This window comes from Sus scrofa, chromosome 13, assembly GCF_000003025.6.
Source record: "Sus scrofa isolate TJ Tabasco breed Duroc chromosome 13, Sscrofa11.1, whole genome shotgun sequence".
NCBI lineage: Eukaryota > Metazoa > Chordata > Mammalia > Artiodactyla > Suidae > Sus > Sus scrofa.
This window is the reverse complement of record NC_010455.5, coordinates 72,108,781-72,126,700: the sequence shown is the minus strand read 5'-3', so window position 1 is coordinate 72,126,700 and position 17,920 is coordinate 72,108,781. Positions and strand designations below refer to the sequence as shown.

General features: G+C 48.2%; 1 protein-coding gene across 2 annotated transcripts in view; it reads left to right on the top strand.

The window, feature by feature from the left end:
* Positions 1–17,920, top strand: part of EEFSEC (eukaryotic elongation factor, selenocysteine-tRNA specific) — a 154,937-nt gene that overhangs the window by 69,645 nt on the left and 67,372 nt on the right. For both annotated transcript variants that reach the window (XM_021069440.1, XM_021069441.1), the window contains exons 3-4: positions 7,776–7,872; positions 9,965–10,129. In XM_021069440.1, coding sequence (XP_020925099.1) covers positions 7,776–7,872; positions 9,965–10,129 — 262 coding nt within the window. The remainder of the gene's footprint in view (positions 1–7,775; positions 7,873–9,964; positions 10,130–17,920) is intronic.

Below are 17,920 nucleotides of genomic sequence, written 5' to 3'. Positions count from 1 at the left end.
TTTTTAGTGAGTTATTTGATCTCCCTACCATTTTATTTACTTGTCAGAAAGGGGAGACCAGGTGCTCTGGACCCCTGCATAAACCCAGTCACAATGGCAGTATCCTCTGCTGTAAAGGAGACCTTCTGGGAAGGGCTTAGGGTACTAGTAAAGGTAAATTAATGTTAACTATTTTCATTAGTTAAATGTAATAAAAATTCTCATTTGCATGTTTAAATTACTATTCCTATTTTAATTTATTGGTAACAGATTACGCCCTTTATCACACATCTAGAGGAAATGGGCCTCTGAGGGGCCTTGGGCACCTCTGCTGTCTGTGTACAATGCCTGGAGGCTCGAAGAAAGCACTGCCACCCTGCTGGGTTGTCTTCTGTGAGCCCACAAGACCAGGCCAGGACCATCACCTCTGTCTCTTAGGAGAACATTAGCTATTACCTCTGTGCAGCTGGGAACTTCTTTAAGTTACTTTAAGTGGCTATTTTCTTTACTTGTGGTTCCTTGTTAGATAAATCCTTTGTAAAGGCTGGTCTAAATGTGAAGAAGCTTTCTATCTAGAAAGGAGAAACTTGGACTGCTGAGTTATTATGTACATTTCAAAGCCTAAAATTTGTTAAAAACACAAAACTTTCTTTTCCCATGTGAAAGAAACAGGAAAATAGAGAAAAGTAGTTAAAAGAAAGAGAGCACCCAAAGGTTCGCAGACTAGGAGCTGCTGACATTTGGTTTATTCCATTCCTATCTTTTTACCATGCATAGTCATCTACCCTTTCTTCCACATTTAAAAAAAGTTGTAGTAAAATATACATAACATAATGTTTATGATTTTATTGGTTTGTAAGTGTACAATTCAGTGGTGTTAAGAACATTCACAAAGCTATGCACCCAGGACTGCCCTGTGGCCTACAGCATAACTACAGCATCACCACTGTCTGTAACCTCGTACTTTTCACAGTCCCTAACATAAACTCTGTGCCCATTGACCCATGACCCTTCCCTCTTCCCTCCCCAGGCCCTGGTAAATACTGTTCTGCTCTATGTTCCATCTCTATGAATTTGACTGTTCTGGGACTTCATATAAATGGAATCATGCAGTATTTGGCCTTCTGTGTCTGGTTTATTTCACATAGCATAATGCTTTTGGTCCGTCTGTGTTGTAGCCTATGTTGGATTTGCACTCCTTTTTATAGCCCAGTAGTACTCTGTCCTGGGTATAGACTCTTTTGTGTATCTGTTCATCTTTTGATGGATACTTGAGTTGTTTTCTTTTGGCACTTGTGAATGATGCTGCTGTGAAGGCTGGTGGAGAACCTACTTCAGTTCCTTTGGGGACCCACCTAGCATGGGGTTCCTGGGTCCAATGGTGATTTTATGTTTAACCCTCAAGGAACCTCCATACTATTCCCCTTGTGGCTACATCATTTTATATCCCCATCAGCAGTGTGTTAGGGTTCCCACTTCTCTACATCCTCACCAGCACAGAGGTTTCCCTTTTTTCACAGTCATTCTAGTAGGTGTGAGCTGGTACTTTGTGGTGCTCATGTTTGGTCTCCCTGGTGGCTGATGGTGAGCAGCTCTTCATTGCTTATTGGCCTCTGCATGTCTTCTTTGGACAAATGGCCACCAAGTCATTTGCCCATTTTTTAATCAAGTTGTTTCGTTGTTCTTGCATTGAAAGAGTTCTTTATATATTTTGGACATTAATCCCTTGTCAGATTTGCAAAACTTTTCTTCAGTTCTATAGGTGTATTTTCACTTTCTTGATCATATTCCTTGATCCACAAAAGTTTTTAATTTTGATAAAATCCAATTAATTTTTTTCGCATGTGTTTTTGGTGTCATATTTATGAAATTGTTGCCAAATCCAATGTCATGAAGATTTTCCCCAATTTTTTTCCCAGGAATTTTATTGTGTTAGCCCTTAAGTTTGGCCTTTGATCCATTTTTAGTTAATTTTTATATGTGGTAATGTTTGTTAAGGGCCCAACTCCATTCTTTTGCATGCAGATACCCAGTTTTCCCAGCACTATTTGTTGAAGATTGTCCTTTCCCCTTTCATCCTTATGCCAAATCAGTTGACCAGACATGTGGGTCTGGCTGGCCTGTGTCCCTCCTTCTGCCAGTCCTTGCCGCTTTTTTCACTGTCCCTTTGTAGAGTTTCTTTCGAGAAGCTGAGTCCTCCAACTCTCTGCTTCTTTTTCAAGATTATTTTGGCTATTTGACGCTCTTTGCAATTCTCATCTGAATGTAAGGATCTGCTTTTCCATTTGAGCAGAAAGAGTGGTTGGAATTTTAACAGGGACTTGATTGAATCTGTAGATGGTTTTGGGTGGAATGGACATCTTAACAGGAGTGTATCTTCCAATCTGTTAACATTAGTTAGATCTTTTAAAATTTCTTTTATCCAAGTTTTGTAGTTTTGGGTATACTAGTCTTTCGTCTGCTTGGTTAGATTTACTCCTAAGTATTTAATTCTTTTAGCTGCTATTATAAATGGAATTGCTTCCTTAATTTCCATTTTAGATTGTTGTTGCTGGACTCTAGAAACACAACTGATTTTTGTGTGTTGACCTTGTACCCTTCAACTTTGCCAAATAACTTTCTCTCCTTTTAAATATAGAATTATAATTATAAGGTATTTACCTATTTTATTTCTACTTTTATTAGGTAATATCTTATAGAGCAGTTCTTCATGTAACTGTCACTCCATTGCTGACCCTCTGGAATGTCTTACATTTTCCTTCTTGTAAATAAACAATCCTGGTGAACATCTTTGACCATCATTAAACTTTGTATTTTCAGTTTTTCCTCTTGAGAGAGCCACAGGTGTCGGGTCACTAGGTCAATGGGCTGGAGAACCTTGGGAATCTTCTTGGTGCATCTCTGTGTTCTTTTCCATTTCACACAGGTACCAGCAGTGAACTCTACATCTAATTTTAAAATATATTTGAGGGAGTTCCCATCGTGGCTCAGCCATAACGAACCTGACTAGTATCCATGAGGATGTGGGTTCAATCCCTGACCTCGCTCAGTGGGTTAAGGATCTGTCATTGCCCAGAGCTGTGGTGTAGGTCACAGACGCAGCATAGATCTCAAGTTGCTGTGGCTATGGCATAGGCCAGCAGCTATAGCTGTGATTCGACCCCTAGCCTGGGAACTTCCATATGCCTCAGGTGTGGCCCTAAAAAGAAAAAAAGAAAAAAACTGAAACATTTAGGATAAAATGTTGTTTTACTTTTGTTATAATATGTGATTCTTTAATTACTGGTGAGCCTGAATATTTTTCCTTAGGTGTATAAATTAGTTGTGGATTCATGTGCTTAATTTATGCCCATATATTTTGTCTATTTACCTCTTATAATTTTAATGCTTTTTTTTATTTTTAGGAATGTTTAATATTAATAAGAATGTTGTTATTAATTAACCCTTTGCCTATCATATTTCCTACAAGTAAAGCTTTAGCATTTGTTGTTTGTCTTTATATTTTAGGGTTTTTTTTTGACATGCAGAAGTTTCTAATTTTTATGTAGTCAAACTCTTTTTCTTTGTGATTTCTTTATCTCTGAAAGCATTCAAAATTATTCTTGCATAAGCATTTATCAATGTTAACACAAATAAAAATAGAAGATAAAAATGTACCCACAATCTCCCCAGTGCATCAAATTAGTGTTTTTTTCCCTCGGATCCCTGTCGGTCTTTCCCACGTGTATATAATTTGAGGTAGTTGTTATCACATCATTGACACTGTTCTGTGTTCTAGGCTTTTCTGTTTATTTTTCCACTAAATGTTATCATCTGACAGCATCCTTGGTGCATCTTTCTCCCAGACTCCGTCTGTTTCCTCCAGATTTTAAGCATTTTCTATTTCCTTATTTCGTGTTTTAGGCAAGGCTGTCTGCTTAGAGCCACCTGCTCCCTGGGGTTGGATGGGATGCTAGGTCCACATGCCCTGGCTGCTGCCAGCAGGCTCTTCCATCCCTGCTCTGTGGCTGACTCTAAACTCAGTTCATCTCTGAGTTGGTATTCTTCCTCTGTAATGTGGGGGCTTATGAGTTCAGCCTCACAGTGTTGATTGTGAGGGAGCATTTGATCCAGAACCTGGCCTGTTACGGGAGCTTGGTGATCACAGCTGTGACTCGTAGAGCACCTCCTGTGTGCTTGGCCCTGCGCTAGGCCTTCCTTTCCTGAAATCCATCATTCCAGTTCACTCAGGGTTTTGTATCTGGTTTGACTGGTGAGAAAAACAAGGCATAATAAATATCACCATTTAAAAAAATCACTATTCTGAATTCTGCTCTTCTAAACCTAAACCTTAGACTTGCTTTTGTTTACATCTTTTATGTGAGTTATGCACACACAAACACAGATGCATGTGCAATTTTTTTTTTTTTAATCTGAGATTGTTTGTGTGTTACCATAGGTCAGCCTGCATGCACAGTCAGCACATCTGGGCCAGCTCACCGCCAGGAGCCACAGCTGCACAGGGAGTCGGGTGGGTGCTGGGAACAGGAGCCCTGGATGTGCTCTGGGTCAGCTCCACCTGCTGCCCAGCTGGGGCTGCTCTCAGGGCTCTTCCCCACATCTCTGGCTCAAGCTCCTTGTGCTCTGGAGCCCAGACAGGAGCCTGGATCTGAAACCCTGGCAGGAGGGGCCTTTTATCCCCCAGGGCCACCAGAAGCCAGGATGCTCCAATGTGTGGCTCATTCAGGAAACCAGCAAGGCCATCTTCTCTTGAGCCTGGGAAAGGGCCAGACATCCAGCCCAATGTGCCTTTATGTTTTGTTACAATTCATTGCCCAAAAGGGTTTGGATGAACAATAATCAAATTTCCGAAAGCTTTATGGTTAATCGCTGGAATTCTCAGTGCACGCTTTCCCCCTTCTGAGGCCCTGGGCCTCAGGCTCTTGGAGTGCTGGCAGAGATGGTGCCCCTGTGATGGGCCCTGGCTTGTGGCAGGTCCTGGCTCTCAGATTCTGTGTCTGGAGTCCTCCCTTTGGTCTGGGGGTGGGCTCTTCCTCCTGCCCTCTCTGCCTCCTTGGGAGTAGCCTAGACTCTGGACTCCTCCAGACCAGCTTCTCACTCCTTGGGCCCCTGAACAGGGGGTCTGAGCCCTGCCCCTGGGGCTTAGATCACTGAAGAGTGCCTAGCTACTGCTCCTCATCCTGCCTTTTCTTCTGTTTCTTTTCTTCTTTCTACTTCAGTGTTTTTATGTCTCCCCCCCTCTCCCCTCACCATTCCTTTTCTTTTTCATTCCTTTTCCTCCTTCCTTCTCTCTCCAAACTATCTTCTCTCCCAAGGCATGTGTATAGGCTCTGGAGCTATTTTTAAGTGGGTCCCAAGCCAGGTGGGGCCTCTTCCCCTGTGAACCCACATCATCTTGTCACACTGACCTTTGGGCAACTGGTGGCTCCTGACATGGTTTAACTAGCTCTTTAGGGAACTCTAGCTTCTCAGAGTTACTTCCTCTTGTCTTAAAACAACAAAACAAAACAAACAAACCAAAAAACCCCAAAAACCAGACCTTTTTAAGGACTCACTGCCCCCCCCCCCCCGCCAGGGCCAGGAACTCAATTGACCTATTCTCAAATGTATTGATTCTTCTGCCTGCTCAAATCTGCTATTAAGTTCCTCTACTAGTTTTTTCTTGTTTCCATTATTGTATTTTTCAACTCGAGTTTCTCTTTGGTTCTTTTTTTTTTTTTTCTTTTTAGGGCAGCACCTGTGGCATATGGAAGTTCCCAGGCTAGGGGTCGAACTGAAGCTGCAGCTGCCAGCCTACACTACCACAACACAGGATCCAAGCTGCATCTGTGACCTATGCCAGATCCTTAACCCACTGAGAGAGGCCAGGAATTGAACCTGCATCCTCATGCATACTAGGTGGGTTCTTAATCCCCTGAGTCACATTAGGAGCTCCTGACTCTTCTGATATTCTCTGTTTGGTGAGACATTATCCTCATTCTTTCCTTTAGTTCTTCAGACATAGTTTCCTTTATTTTTCTGAACATACTTAAAACAACTGATTTAAGTTTTTGTCCAGTAGAACTTCCTCAGGAACAGTTTATTTAAACTCTTTTTTTTTTTTTTTTCCTGTGCATGGGCCATACTCTTGTTTCTTTGCATGTCCTGTAAGTTTTTGTTGAAAAGTGGACATATAGAATAAAATATGTGGCAATTCTGGCAATCAGATTTTCCTCTTATCCCCACCCTTCCATAGTTTGTTGTATTATCTGCTTGTGAACTACATTTGCGAACTAATTCTATAAAGTCATATGTGACCACCTACTTGGTCATCAGCTAGTGACTAGACAGAGATTTCCTTACCTGCCTGGAACCAGTGAGTCTCCCAGTCTTTGCTGAAAGACTCTATGTGCATTTGGGGGCATATTCCCAATATTGTCAACTCTACCTTAGTCTTCACTTCCTGCATGCTTAAAACCCCAAGGTCAGTCAGAGGTGAGAGCTTATGGCCTTCTGTGCACAGTGCTTTGGGCATGCCTACAGCCCTGTGCCTAAAAGTAGCCTTCTAGATTCCTTCTAGATGAATATGTCAGAGCTTTGCAAAGCCTCCCATGGAATTTCTCTAGCTTTTCCTTCTAAGCTTTTTGGTTTGCCACTTGTTTGCCCAAACTCTTATCCTTTGCCTCAGGCAACTGTGATGTTAAACAATTGCCTCCAATTATTTTCAACAAATGCCCCCAGGAAAAGGCTGTTTGCGTTGGGAAAGCTCCAAAGCACATCAAATAAAGAAAGGCTTGCACATGGGGCCTTCCAAGGAACCACCAGATAAGAAAAATAATATTTCTCTGGGAAAGGGGCTTTGATGGAACTCAAACACATTCTGCCCCTTTCAGTGGCTGTCAAGCTGCTGGTTTCCACTCTGACTACAGGCTCTGGTTATTAAGGCTACTGCAGAGTTGGGGAGGGGTCAGTAGGAATAAGGCAAGTGAAAATGCCCCAAAGTTCTCTTATTCTTACTGAGATTCAGCTGTTTTGTTTTGTTTTTTAAATAAACATTCCACAGATTGCTGCAAGCCTTTGGTTAACTTTCAGTTCTGAAACAGTTGATTCTGATCATTTTTGCCAGTGTTATTGCTTTCATAGGGAAGAGCCTTTTTGAATTTCCTTACTCCATATTTTGCTAATTTTTCAGTTTGTTGAGCCTTTGATGTATACCTCATGAATTTATCCCAAATCAAAGCAAAAAAAAAAAAAAGAGAGAGAGAGAGAGAGAAAGTCATATCCACCATGTTTATCACAGTGTTATTTATAATAGTGAAAAATTTGTAGTGTTCTAAATGAGTAGCATTGCAGGGAAAGTATGTGAATTCTGGGTCACACTATCATGCAGCTGTTAAAAATGAAAGAGGAGGCCTGGGGTGAGGGTAGCAGGAGTATAACTAGTAGTGGTTCTGCAGCTGGATGGTTGGAGATTGGCTTTGAGATTGATGACAGTGACTTGGAACAAATCAATTTGCCCCTCTAAGCCTCAGGTTTCCATTTATAAAATGGTGACTGTTCCATGGTAGTTTTGTGGCTATCATTTCAATGAAAATATCCAGGTCATATTCTTGTCTTTGTCAAGTGAGTCTTATTTTTATCTTTGTTGTTGTTATTTTCAGTAGGTTTGTTTAAGTTGTGTTGTTCAACACAAGGCTTCCCCTTTGGACCCCAACACTTCTCACCTGCCAGATGGAGTGATCAGCTCTGTCTTCCACAGATGTGCCCTGTGTCCCGGATGGCTGGTGATGGCACTTGGACTTGTCTTTCTGTTCCAGGTTCCGAGGCGCACCCATCATACCTGTGGCGGCCAGGCCTGGGGGACCGGAGGCCCCCGAAACAGAAGCTCCGCAGGGCATCCCCGAGCTCATCGAGGTATGGTCAGCTCCAGCCCAGCCCACTCGCCAGGTCTCTCGTGCCTGCTCGGTCTAGGGGTGGGGGTTGGGTGGCCAGAAAGAGGTCTCAGAGGCTATTCCTTTAAAGCTGTCCCCATGTGCCCCTCATCTCCCTCTGGAAGTTAAACCACAACAGAACCCCAGACCCCTGCCTCCAGCCCACTGCTCTGCGGCACTGTATGGACCGTTGGCCTTTTTCCTTTCTCTGGTCAGGCTCCTCCATGAGGCTGCTCCCACCTGTCAGGGTTCTGGGGCCACACCACCCATTCCAGTCCTTAGGGTTGTGCCAGCTCCTGCAGTGTGTCCCACCCAGGCAGGCCACGAGGCAGGGTGGGGACACAGGCCCAGCAGGGGGCAGTGTGGCTTGTTACATTATCTGTTCCTCCAGGCTTGCTGGTGGTGGACAGAGGGGCAGCGCAGCCCTTGACAGGTGCCCTGGACAGCTCTGAGGTGGGAATAGTGCTGTACTGATCCTGGGCCTGAATGGCGTGGTCCAGCACAAGCCTCACTGCCCCTCTCTGTGACCTTACATGCTTGACCTGCTCTCTCTGGCCTCAGTTCCCTCACTTATAAAGTAGGAAGATAATAGAAGCACTTAGCTCATGGAGTTTGTGTTAATATGTGTCATGTGCTGGAACGGTGCCATATCAGCATTTACTATGACTGTGAAGTTGACCATCATATACCAGGCCCCACACTGAGTTCTGTTCGTACGTGATCATTAACATTCACAGTGCCCTGAGGAGGCTGAAGGTATTTATCCACATTCATCCACCAAGAAAGAGTCTGAGATTCAGAGAGGCCAGGTTACTTGCACGAGGCCTCATAGTGAGCATGAGGTGGCAACGGGATTCAGATCCAGGTGGACTGTGGGGACTGGCTTTGGGGTCTACCTGTGCTGGGTCTGCAGAGCCAGGATCAGCTAGCCACATGCACAGCCACCATTTCTGTGGTTACAAGGTGCTGACCCTGCTGACTTAGCAGAGTGAACATTTTCGGGATGAGGCTCCTGTTACTTTTTCATCAACTCCAGAGAACACTGGTCTAGGAAACTGGGACAGTTGTTTTTGTTAAAGCAAAATCCACACAAATGCTGCTGTTGGAGATGTTCATATGGTCCTTTAAGAAGCCTCTGCATAAATCTCAGGCCAAGCCTGTTCTGAGCCTCTCGTCTTTTTCCGAAAGAATTGTTGCCACAAGACTAAGAGTTTGGAACATTCACTACCAAATACTTTCTTGACAGTCTGTTCTCTATCAAAATCAGAAAGGAGCACAATGAAAGGAGTAATGTGGTCCTGATTTTCATTTGTTTCTGGTAATTGGCTCTGACAACACCTCCGAGCACGAGGGAAGTAGGCAGCTTAAGGCCCAAGTGCAGGGAAGGAGTTGGAGAAGCAGGACAGCAGAGCCTCTCTGGCCCTCGACAGACATTAGGTTGTCCCTCTGTACCTTCTGGGCTTGGGGAAGTGCCTTTGTGCCACCCTGCCAGACCTGGGCAGCTGCCCCTGGAGTCCATCTCCACAGCTTCAGTTTCCCTTCAGCCACCCTGCATCTGCTGGAGCTGCTTGGGGCGCATGCAGCTGGGCATGGAGCCAGATGAACAGGTGACCCCAGTGCTCTCTTAACTGGGTACCAAGAAAACAGGGAAGAAAAGCCTTTGCAGAGGCAGCATCCTTGGGAGGAGCAAGGAGCATGCGGCTATTCTGCCTAGCAACATCCCAGGGCGTCCGTGGCTGCTGCCTGCTGCTCAGGGAAGGGCAGGAGCAAGACCTCCTTATGTCCCTTAGTACCTGGGACGTCAGGAAGGAACGCAGTACCTGCTGTGCCCTTAGCAGGCAGGTACACGGCGTGGTTGTGGAGGAGGGCCTGGAGGGTCCCATCAGGAGGATAGGGCAGGATCCTCCAGGCCCCTTTCCTCTGCACCAAGAGAGGGAGCTGAGAGCATGGCATGCGCTCTGCATGCAGTTGGGTGTCATCCACCTCCAACCTCCTGGACCACAGCCTCTGCCCTCGGTCCCGCCCCATCTAGCTTCTCTACCTGGCAGGGTGTGACAGCAGCATCTCTTTTCCAGCTCCTAACGTCCCAGATTTCCATCCCAGCGAGGGACCCCTCGGGCCCATTCCTGATGTCTGTGGACCACTGCTTCTCCATCAAAGGCCAAGGCACAGTGATGACAGGGACCGTCCTCTCAGGCTCTGTCAGCCTCGGCGACAGCGTGGAGATCCCAGCCCTCAAGGTCAGTCTGCCCTGCCCTTCCTTTTGGCCTCTTGCTCTAGCAGGAAAGGAGGGGTGATCCCTTTGCCCCTTCATCTGCTGGGCTTGCTCCTGGGACTGGCTCTGCCCCACTGTCTCCCCACTTTGCCTGCCTCCTGGAGCTGCCATGCTCCCCAGTTCTCATAACAACACCCACTGATTGGAGCATCCCAAGCAGGCCTTCTTTATAGATAAAGAAACAGCTGGGAGCTCCCTGGTTGTCTGGTGGTTAGGATTCTGCACGCTCACCACTGTGGCCTGGATTCACTCCCTGGTCTGGGAACTGAGATTCTACATTAAGCCAATGCACACTGCGCAGTCCAAAAAAAGAAAAGAGAAGAAAAGAAAGAAATGGAGGCTGCAGAGGCTATGTGGGCTCAGGAGCATGTGATCCACCAGGGAGGGTGCTGGGGTTACCCTCCCTTTCCACAAGTCCCTGGTCAGGGTGGCAAGGATGTGTGGACTCACTTCTGGGTCCCTTTTGCTTCACCACAAGAATTTCAAATTAAACACCAATTAGAGCCTTGTGTTGCTCAGAGGCATACTGCCTGGATGACACCCAAGTAAGTGTCACATTCCTTGTGACATTGGCAGGTGCCACATCATCCATGGAGGACCTATGGCAGCAGGGGTTCCCCATCACCCCCATCTTTGGCTAACTTCTGGCTCAGCTCTGATTTACAAAGTGTCCAAGTGCCTATGCTACTCCCCTTCAGTGGGCTGTTCTTAGGGGTTTTGCTTATTGGAGAAAGAGACCGAGGCTCTCCCGACTCCCCTTCTTTCCATGAAAACAAAGTGGGGAGCTCGGAAGGCCTCCCGGGAGTTCTGGGTCCCAGAGAGGTTCTGTGGAGCCAGAGGGAGGGAAGCGGAGGCGTGACTTAGGCCTGTGTGTGAGGCAGGCACAGCCCACTGGCTGTGGTGCTCACAGCCCAGGTAAGTGGATTCAGTGGGCTGTGAATTGGGGGTTCTCCCTGGAGAACTGTGTGGGGATGGATTCTAGGGTTGTCAGCATCCTCCAGAGAAACAGAACTGAAAGGGTGTGTGTGTGTGTGTGTGTGTGTGTGTGTGTGTGTGTAGAGATCTTAAAAGAACCAGCCTGTATAACTATGAGGCCGGTGGGCTGGAGATGCAAGGAGAGTAGTGGCAGTTCAGCTCTGAAGGCTGTTGGCTGCGGAACATCCTCTGCTTTCACAGAGGGCGGACTTTGTTCAGGCCTGCAGTTGTCCACCCACCTTATGGAGTGTTACCTGCTGTACTGAGTCCACTAATTTAAATGTGGGTCTCGCCCAAGAACACCTTCTCAGAAACCAGAGGAACGCCCGACCAAATATCTGCACCCCATGTCCCAGCCTCTTGGAAGTGTGAAACTCGCCATCACCCCGGAGAGGAGGTCCATGCCTGTAGGGTCTGTCCTGAGCGGTGGTGGGAGGAGGCCAGGGAGCCCTGCTGGCACTGTGCCTGCTAGTGATCCTTCCTGGTCGAGGGCAGCCTGGGAGGGTGCGGGAAAGGCATGAGGGAAACAACCAGAGCTTCCCCAGGTTGGAATCTTTTATGATGTGTGGCTCTTGCTTCCTCCTGCAGGGCTAGGGACCATAGGGAAGAGTCTGCTGACCAGGGAGGGCCAGCCAAAAAAAAAGCCTCCCGTATGGGTCCAAGGCTTCCTGGGGCATCAGCAGGGGTTGGAGGAAGTGTCCCTTGACATGGTGGGTCATAACCCCTCTGTTACCCCATAACCCCACTGGCTACTGCACATCTCCTTTGAAGACCATCTGTCCTAGATGAGGACAGCTTAAATCAAATCCGTGTTGCACCAGGGACTAAAAGTGCACATCTTAAAAAATAAAGCACAAAATTAGAAAAATAAACTAGACTTGTATTTATCGAAATTAAGTTTATAGTACTACTGTGGGTTCATTCTTAGCTGGAACAGAGAATGAATCAGATGCTAAATTTTTTCCCCTCCCTGTGCCCCCTGAGGCAGACCTCCGGCCTGCCCTGGTCCAGTTTCCCCTCTACCCTGGGAGCAGGAGAGGGTACCAGAAGAGGGCTCCATGGGAGGCAGACTTGTTGTGGTGCTTGAGGCTGGGGAGGGAGGACAAGGTGTTTGTTGACAGGCTCGGTGGCTGAAGCACTGGGACCAAGGGTATGTTTGGGCAGGGGGGTACAGAGGCAGAGATGGCCACATTCACCATCCAGGATGCTTGAGTGGGGACAAGTTCTAAGGTCTTTGGCTGCTATTTCCATCCTTACAAAGATGAACTTGCCTGTCAGAGTTTCAGGTACTGATCTTCAGTACTGGCTCACATGGAAGGTGCTTGGCAGATATAAATTTCATTCTCCTCTTGCTTTTCTGTACCTGTTTCTTCCCAGCCTACTTTCCAGCCCTCTTGGTATCTGCTGCTGTACGAGTCTCTAATTTACTAGTCAAGAGAAGCAGAACTTGCCAGCTGTGAACTTGAGTAGTTGGCCGAGGGGTTTTCTAAGCAAAGTATGGAAGGTACAGCCTGGTCCCTCCTTTGCTGCTTATAGTGAACTGTGAGGGGGAGGGAATGACTTGAAGAAGGAGTTGTCAGCACCTGATGACTGGGTGGTTCTTGGCCTGTCAGGATCCCAAAGGATGCTGGAAGCAGGAACCTCACTTTGAAAGAGCATGCCCTGAGGAAAGGCTGGGGTAAGGCTGCACAGCCTTCACTGAAGGGGTCAGGTGTGTGGCTCTGGAATCCAATGACATGTCTCAGCAGAAGCCAGGAGAGAGGTGGGCTGCTCCAGGGAGGCTCCCCTAACATACACGAGACCCACAGGTTTGTGAGGGTGTTATGGCAGCAGAAACACTGCCAGCCTGGGTGGAAATGGATAGAAACCTGACAAAATTAAAATAAAACAGGCAATTGGACTTTGGAATTCTACATGCAGGAAATGACCAGTAGAACAGCCACAAGACATGTTATACTTCAAGATAAAGGAGGAATGACCACAAGGGCAGAGGCCAGAGGTGAGCCCAGAGGCAGAAGATCAAGCCACAGATGGGTCATTCCCAGGCCTGGAAACCTAGTGAAAATTTTTTTGCTGGGTTTCAAACTTGCTTGGGCCCAGTAACCTCTGAATTCCTTCCATTTTGTCCCTGTGCTTGTATTTAGAATGCAAGTAACTTGTTTTCCAGCTCCACGGGCCCACAAATAGCAGCATCTTGCCCCAGAGTGGATCATTCCAGTATCACCTATGCCTAATTAGATGACTTAGATGATGAGACTTTTGAGCTGTTATTTAGGTGTAATTAGAGTTAGTGGTATAATGGGGTGAGAAATGGGGATATTGGGATGGGATAAAAGTATTTTTCGCATGAGATGGGTGTGAAGGTTTGAGGTCAGTGGGTGGACTGTAGTGGGTTGAATTGTGCCCCACAAAAGTTGTGTCCACCCAGGACCTCAGAATATGACCTTATTTGGAGTGGAGCCTCTGCAGATGCAGCCAAGGTGAGGATCTCAAGACCAGATCTTCCTGATTGGGGTGGGCTTGTTATCCAATGACAAGTGTCAGTGGCACAAGGGTTCATGGAGAGAAAGCATATGATGATAGAGCAACACCTGTGGTGCCCCCACTGGAAGCCAGGATAGGGGTGGGGGGATTCTTCTCAAGGGTCCAGAGGGAACCCTTTGCTGACACACTGGTTTTAGACCTCAGCCTCCAGAACTATGAGGGATATACTTCTGAATTTTAAGCCATCAAGTTTGTGGCAGCTCCAGGAAATGGACAGAGTTTGGATGAAAGGACCAGAGGCAGGAAAAGCTTCAAGTGGCTGTCATCTTGGGCAGGTCCCATCACACCTCTGCGCTCTGACTTTCTTGTGAGGAATTGCAGCCTCGGCTCACCTCTGGGGTGGCTGTGGGAGTGATGTTGGCCTTACCAGTCTTCACAGGTTGGTGGTGGAGCCAGAAGCGTTGCCCGCTGACTGCTAGCTCCACTCTTCCTTTCTTTCTCATGATTCCCATCTGACTGGTGAGAAAACCGAGACAGCATAGCCAGCATCTGAAGTCAGTAGGCTGCTCCCAAGCCCTGGCTCTGGGTGCCATGCCCGCTGCCCCAGGAACCACAGGGCGGGTAGTGGTGTCCCTGCGGTGGCCCCCACTCACCCTGACCTCCACTCACCTTAATCATGGCCGGGGCCTGTCGGGCATGGGGCACTGCAGCGCGGGCCCTGAACCGGATGGCTCTCCTCCAAGGCCAGTGACATCCCCGTCAGATTTCACTAATCAACTTGGACACATCTGACCGCTTGAACTCCCTCGGAGGCGGGGCACAGCCACTCCAAATAAACAGTCGCATTCCCCTCCCAGCCAGACCGCCTGCCGGAGCCTGTCAGCCTAGCCCAGCTTCTGCTGCCCATGTCCGTTCCCAGCTGTGGCCCATTAGCTGATGGAGGTGATGTTGGGGTGCTGGGAGTGGAGGAGAAACACCAAACCCTACTTAGGCCCAGAATGGCCTAAACGCCAGCCTTCACAGCTTTATGGCTCTTTCCATCCTCAGCCTGGGAAAGCCCTCTGGTCCAGTTTGATCTTGGGGGTTTAGGCTGGTGATATTTACAATGGTAACTGGCTGTCAGGATTTTGATGTCTGGAACTGCAGGGAAAGAGAGGGGGACTCATGGCTGGGTTTTTCCGTCCTGCACCTCACTGATGTCACAGCCCAGGCCCCGTGTGCTCCCGCCACCCCGTCCCTGCCTCTGGAACAGGGAGGCCTGGTGTGGTGGACGAGGGATGATGGATGTAGAGTGCCCAGCACCTGGGAGGATGGGTTTGGGCATCCTTGTCCTTGCAGTTCTGCATTGCCACCACCTGGAGCTCCCCCTGTGGGCTTTGCAAGTAGTAAGTGCAGGGCACTTTCCTGGCTGTGAGAAAACAGCTGTCAGGGTCACCAACCTTCTACCTGAACAGAGGTGTGCTTGCCACCCCGGGGCCTGCTGTGAACCCCAATTAGGGCCTGTAATGAACAGGCATCGTCAGGTGAGTGAGGGTGCCTGTATTATTGATAAAGCTTTTAGAGAAAGTTCAGAATTTGATAGCATTTCCCTCCAAGTCAAATCCATATTCATGTTAATTATCTCTTTACTGAAAACCCCTAGAAAAGAAAAAATCTGAAATAGTACTTGGCATTGTCCCTCTTACCTTTTCCTATGCTCTTAGAAGCTAATTGCAGAGTGAAGTGAGCCTGTGACTCTGGAAAGAGTGTTCCATCCAGCAAGCTCGCCTCCCCCATGCCAGCAGCCTTGCCCTTGCCCTGGTGTCTCGCTGCAGGGGCCTGTGCAGGGTAGCTACCTGAAGGGGGTCTGTCTTCCCACTTGGCTGGCCCTGGAGCCCCTCTGCTGTGGTGCCTCATGCCTGGAAAGTATAGCCATCTTCATCCTTGACCCATTCTGTTAGGAAGGTTCTGCAGGAAGGAAGGCTCTTGGTGAATTCCAGGGTTCCATGGGTATCAGTTTTGCTGGAGGAAACTCCTGGGAGTCTGCTTTGCATCCCATGTGCTGGGACACAGAGCTGGGCTCCTCCTGCCCTGGTGGGGCTCACACAGCACTGGGGCACAAAGAACCCAGGATAGTTTGGGGAAAGCCAGAGGGAGGCACCTTGTGCCTTTGAGCAGATTGGCCCTCTTGTGCTGGCTGGCTTTGCAGGGGCCTCTGCCACCTGGTGCACAGCCCCACCCACCTCCGAGGTCTTCACAGAGCTGGCCCTCTCGTCCAGGATGAGATGTCAGGTGCTTTGCAGGGCTTCACCTTGGCCACCTGTCCAGCCTCAGTTCCTCATCCCAGAGCCACACAAGATCACACCTGCTCACAGTCCTGGGGCAGGGCTCTGGTCACAGGTGACAGACAGGCTCCACCTGACAGCACAGTACTTTGGAGGGCAGTGTCACTGAGAGGCTGGGGCACGATGCCTCCCACTATTTCATACTCTCAGTCGAGGCTCAGTCAGCTGGGATTCCAGTTAAAAATTCTGGCAGGAACCATCATTGGCAGGAGCCAGGGCATTAATGTTTGTACTGTCATCCAGGGGCCTCCTCATCACCAGGGACTTGGGGAAGCCCTGGCCAAGCTCGGGGTGATGGGCAAACCTGGCCCCCCGAGGTGATGGGATGCACAGTGTCTGCTAGGCAGGGCCACTGTGGGAAGGGGGAGGCCAGGATCTCATGGAGTGGTCAGCGTGTCCATTTAGCCCCTGCTCTGCACCAGGGGCTAGGCTGCGTCACACTCCTGACTGGAGAGCATGAGAGCTAGAGGGGCTGACTGCCCTGTGGTGGGTGCATGGCTGGGACAGCGGGGCTGCGTTAGGCAGGACACTCTCTGTGGAAGTGGGGGTGCACAGCTGCAGGGTGGGAGAGCCAGAGGGACAGGCTGGAGGGCCCCTCAAAGGAAACAGGCTGGCCAGGCCACCTCTCCCAGCCTCTGTGACACGGCCCCGTGGGGGAGGTGGTCACCTCCAGCCTCCCTGTGGCTCTGGTCCCTGACTATCCTTCTCCAGTTCTGCCTTGACCTTCTTGTTTTTATTTTCCTCCTTAAAGGGAAGTTGAGTGTTTCCTGAGTGCACATAGAGCAAGTGCACCACTTGAACTGAATATTTATAATTCTTTCTTTTAAGAAATAAAACAATTATGAAAATACTATAAGCATTGCTCTAATTGTTCACAGGCTTCAACTTGTAATAATCATAGTGACAGGGCAAGTGAGATGTCTTATTAAAGTAAAGGCACTTGCCTGCTTTTGTTTGAAGTTTTGCTGAAGTGCTTTATTATTATATGTTCTTGTTTAAAAATAAATTCCGTGGAGTCCCCATTGTGGCTCAGCGGAAACGAATCTATCATCCATGAGGATGCGGGTTCAATCCCTGGCCTCACTCAGTGGGTCAAGGATCCGGCGTTGCTGTGAGCCCTGGTATAGGTCACAGACGTGGCTTGGATCTGGCATTGCTGTGGCTGCGGTATAGGCTGGCGGCTACAGCTCTGATTTGATCCCTAGCCCGGGCACCTCCGTATGGCACAGGTGCAGCCCTAAAAAACAAGAGAAAAAAAATCCAAAAGAATAAAAATCATAAAAAAATAAATTCCAGCATTAGAAGTTTTTTTTTTTTTAAGTTTTATTTTATTATTTTTTATTTTTTTGTATTTTTAGGGCCACACCCGTGGCATATGGAGATTTCCAGGCTAGGGGTCGAATCAGAGCTGTAGCTGCCAGCCTACACCACAGCCACAGCAACATTTCAAGCTACACCACAGCTCATGGCAACGCCAGATCCTTAACCCACTGAATGAGGCCAGGGATTGAACCTGCCTCCTCATGGCTACTAATCAGGTTCATGAACCACTGAGCTACGATGGGAACTCCTTTTTTTTTTTTGGTATTTTCAAAAGTATTTAAATGAGATGACTCTGGGTGAGAGTCTGAGCCAGGCTTATGGGAGTGAGCTGCCCCCGTCCGTCCACACAGCCACCTCCTCAGCTTGTTGTTAGGGACTGGTGTTTGTGAGGACACGTGCACAGGGGAGTGTGGATCAGGACGGTCTGGCCGGTAACTGCGTCGGCCTGCTCACATACCCTTTCCTTTCCCTGTACACATGACCTGCAGAATTCAGCCCTAGGCTGGGCTTCTTGGAGGAGGTAGAGTTATCTGAGAGCAGGTGGTAGGTTCCTGGTGTGAAGGAGGAGAAAGGCTTGCCTAGGAGAAGAGCTGGGACTGGGTGTAGAGAGCTTGGGCAGAGGGGGCACAAGCCACGGCCCTGGCAGGGGG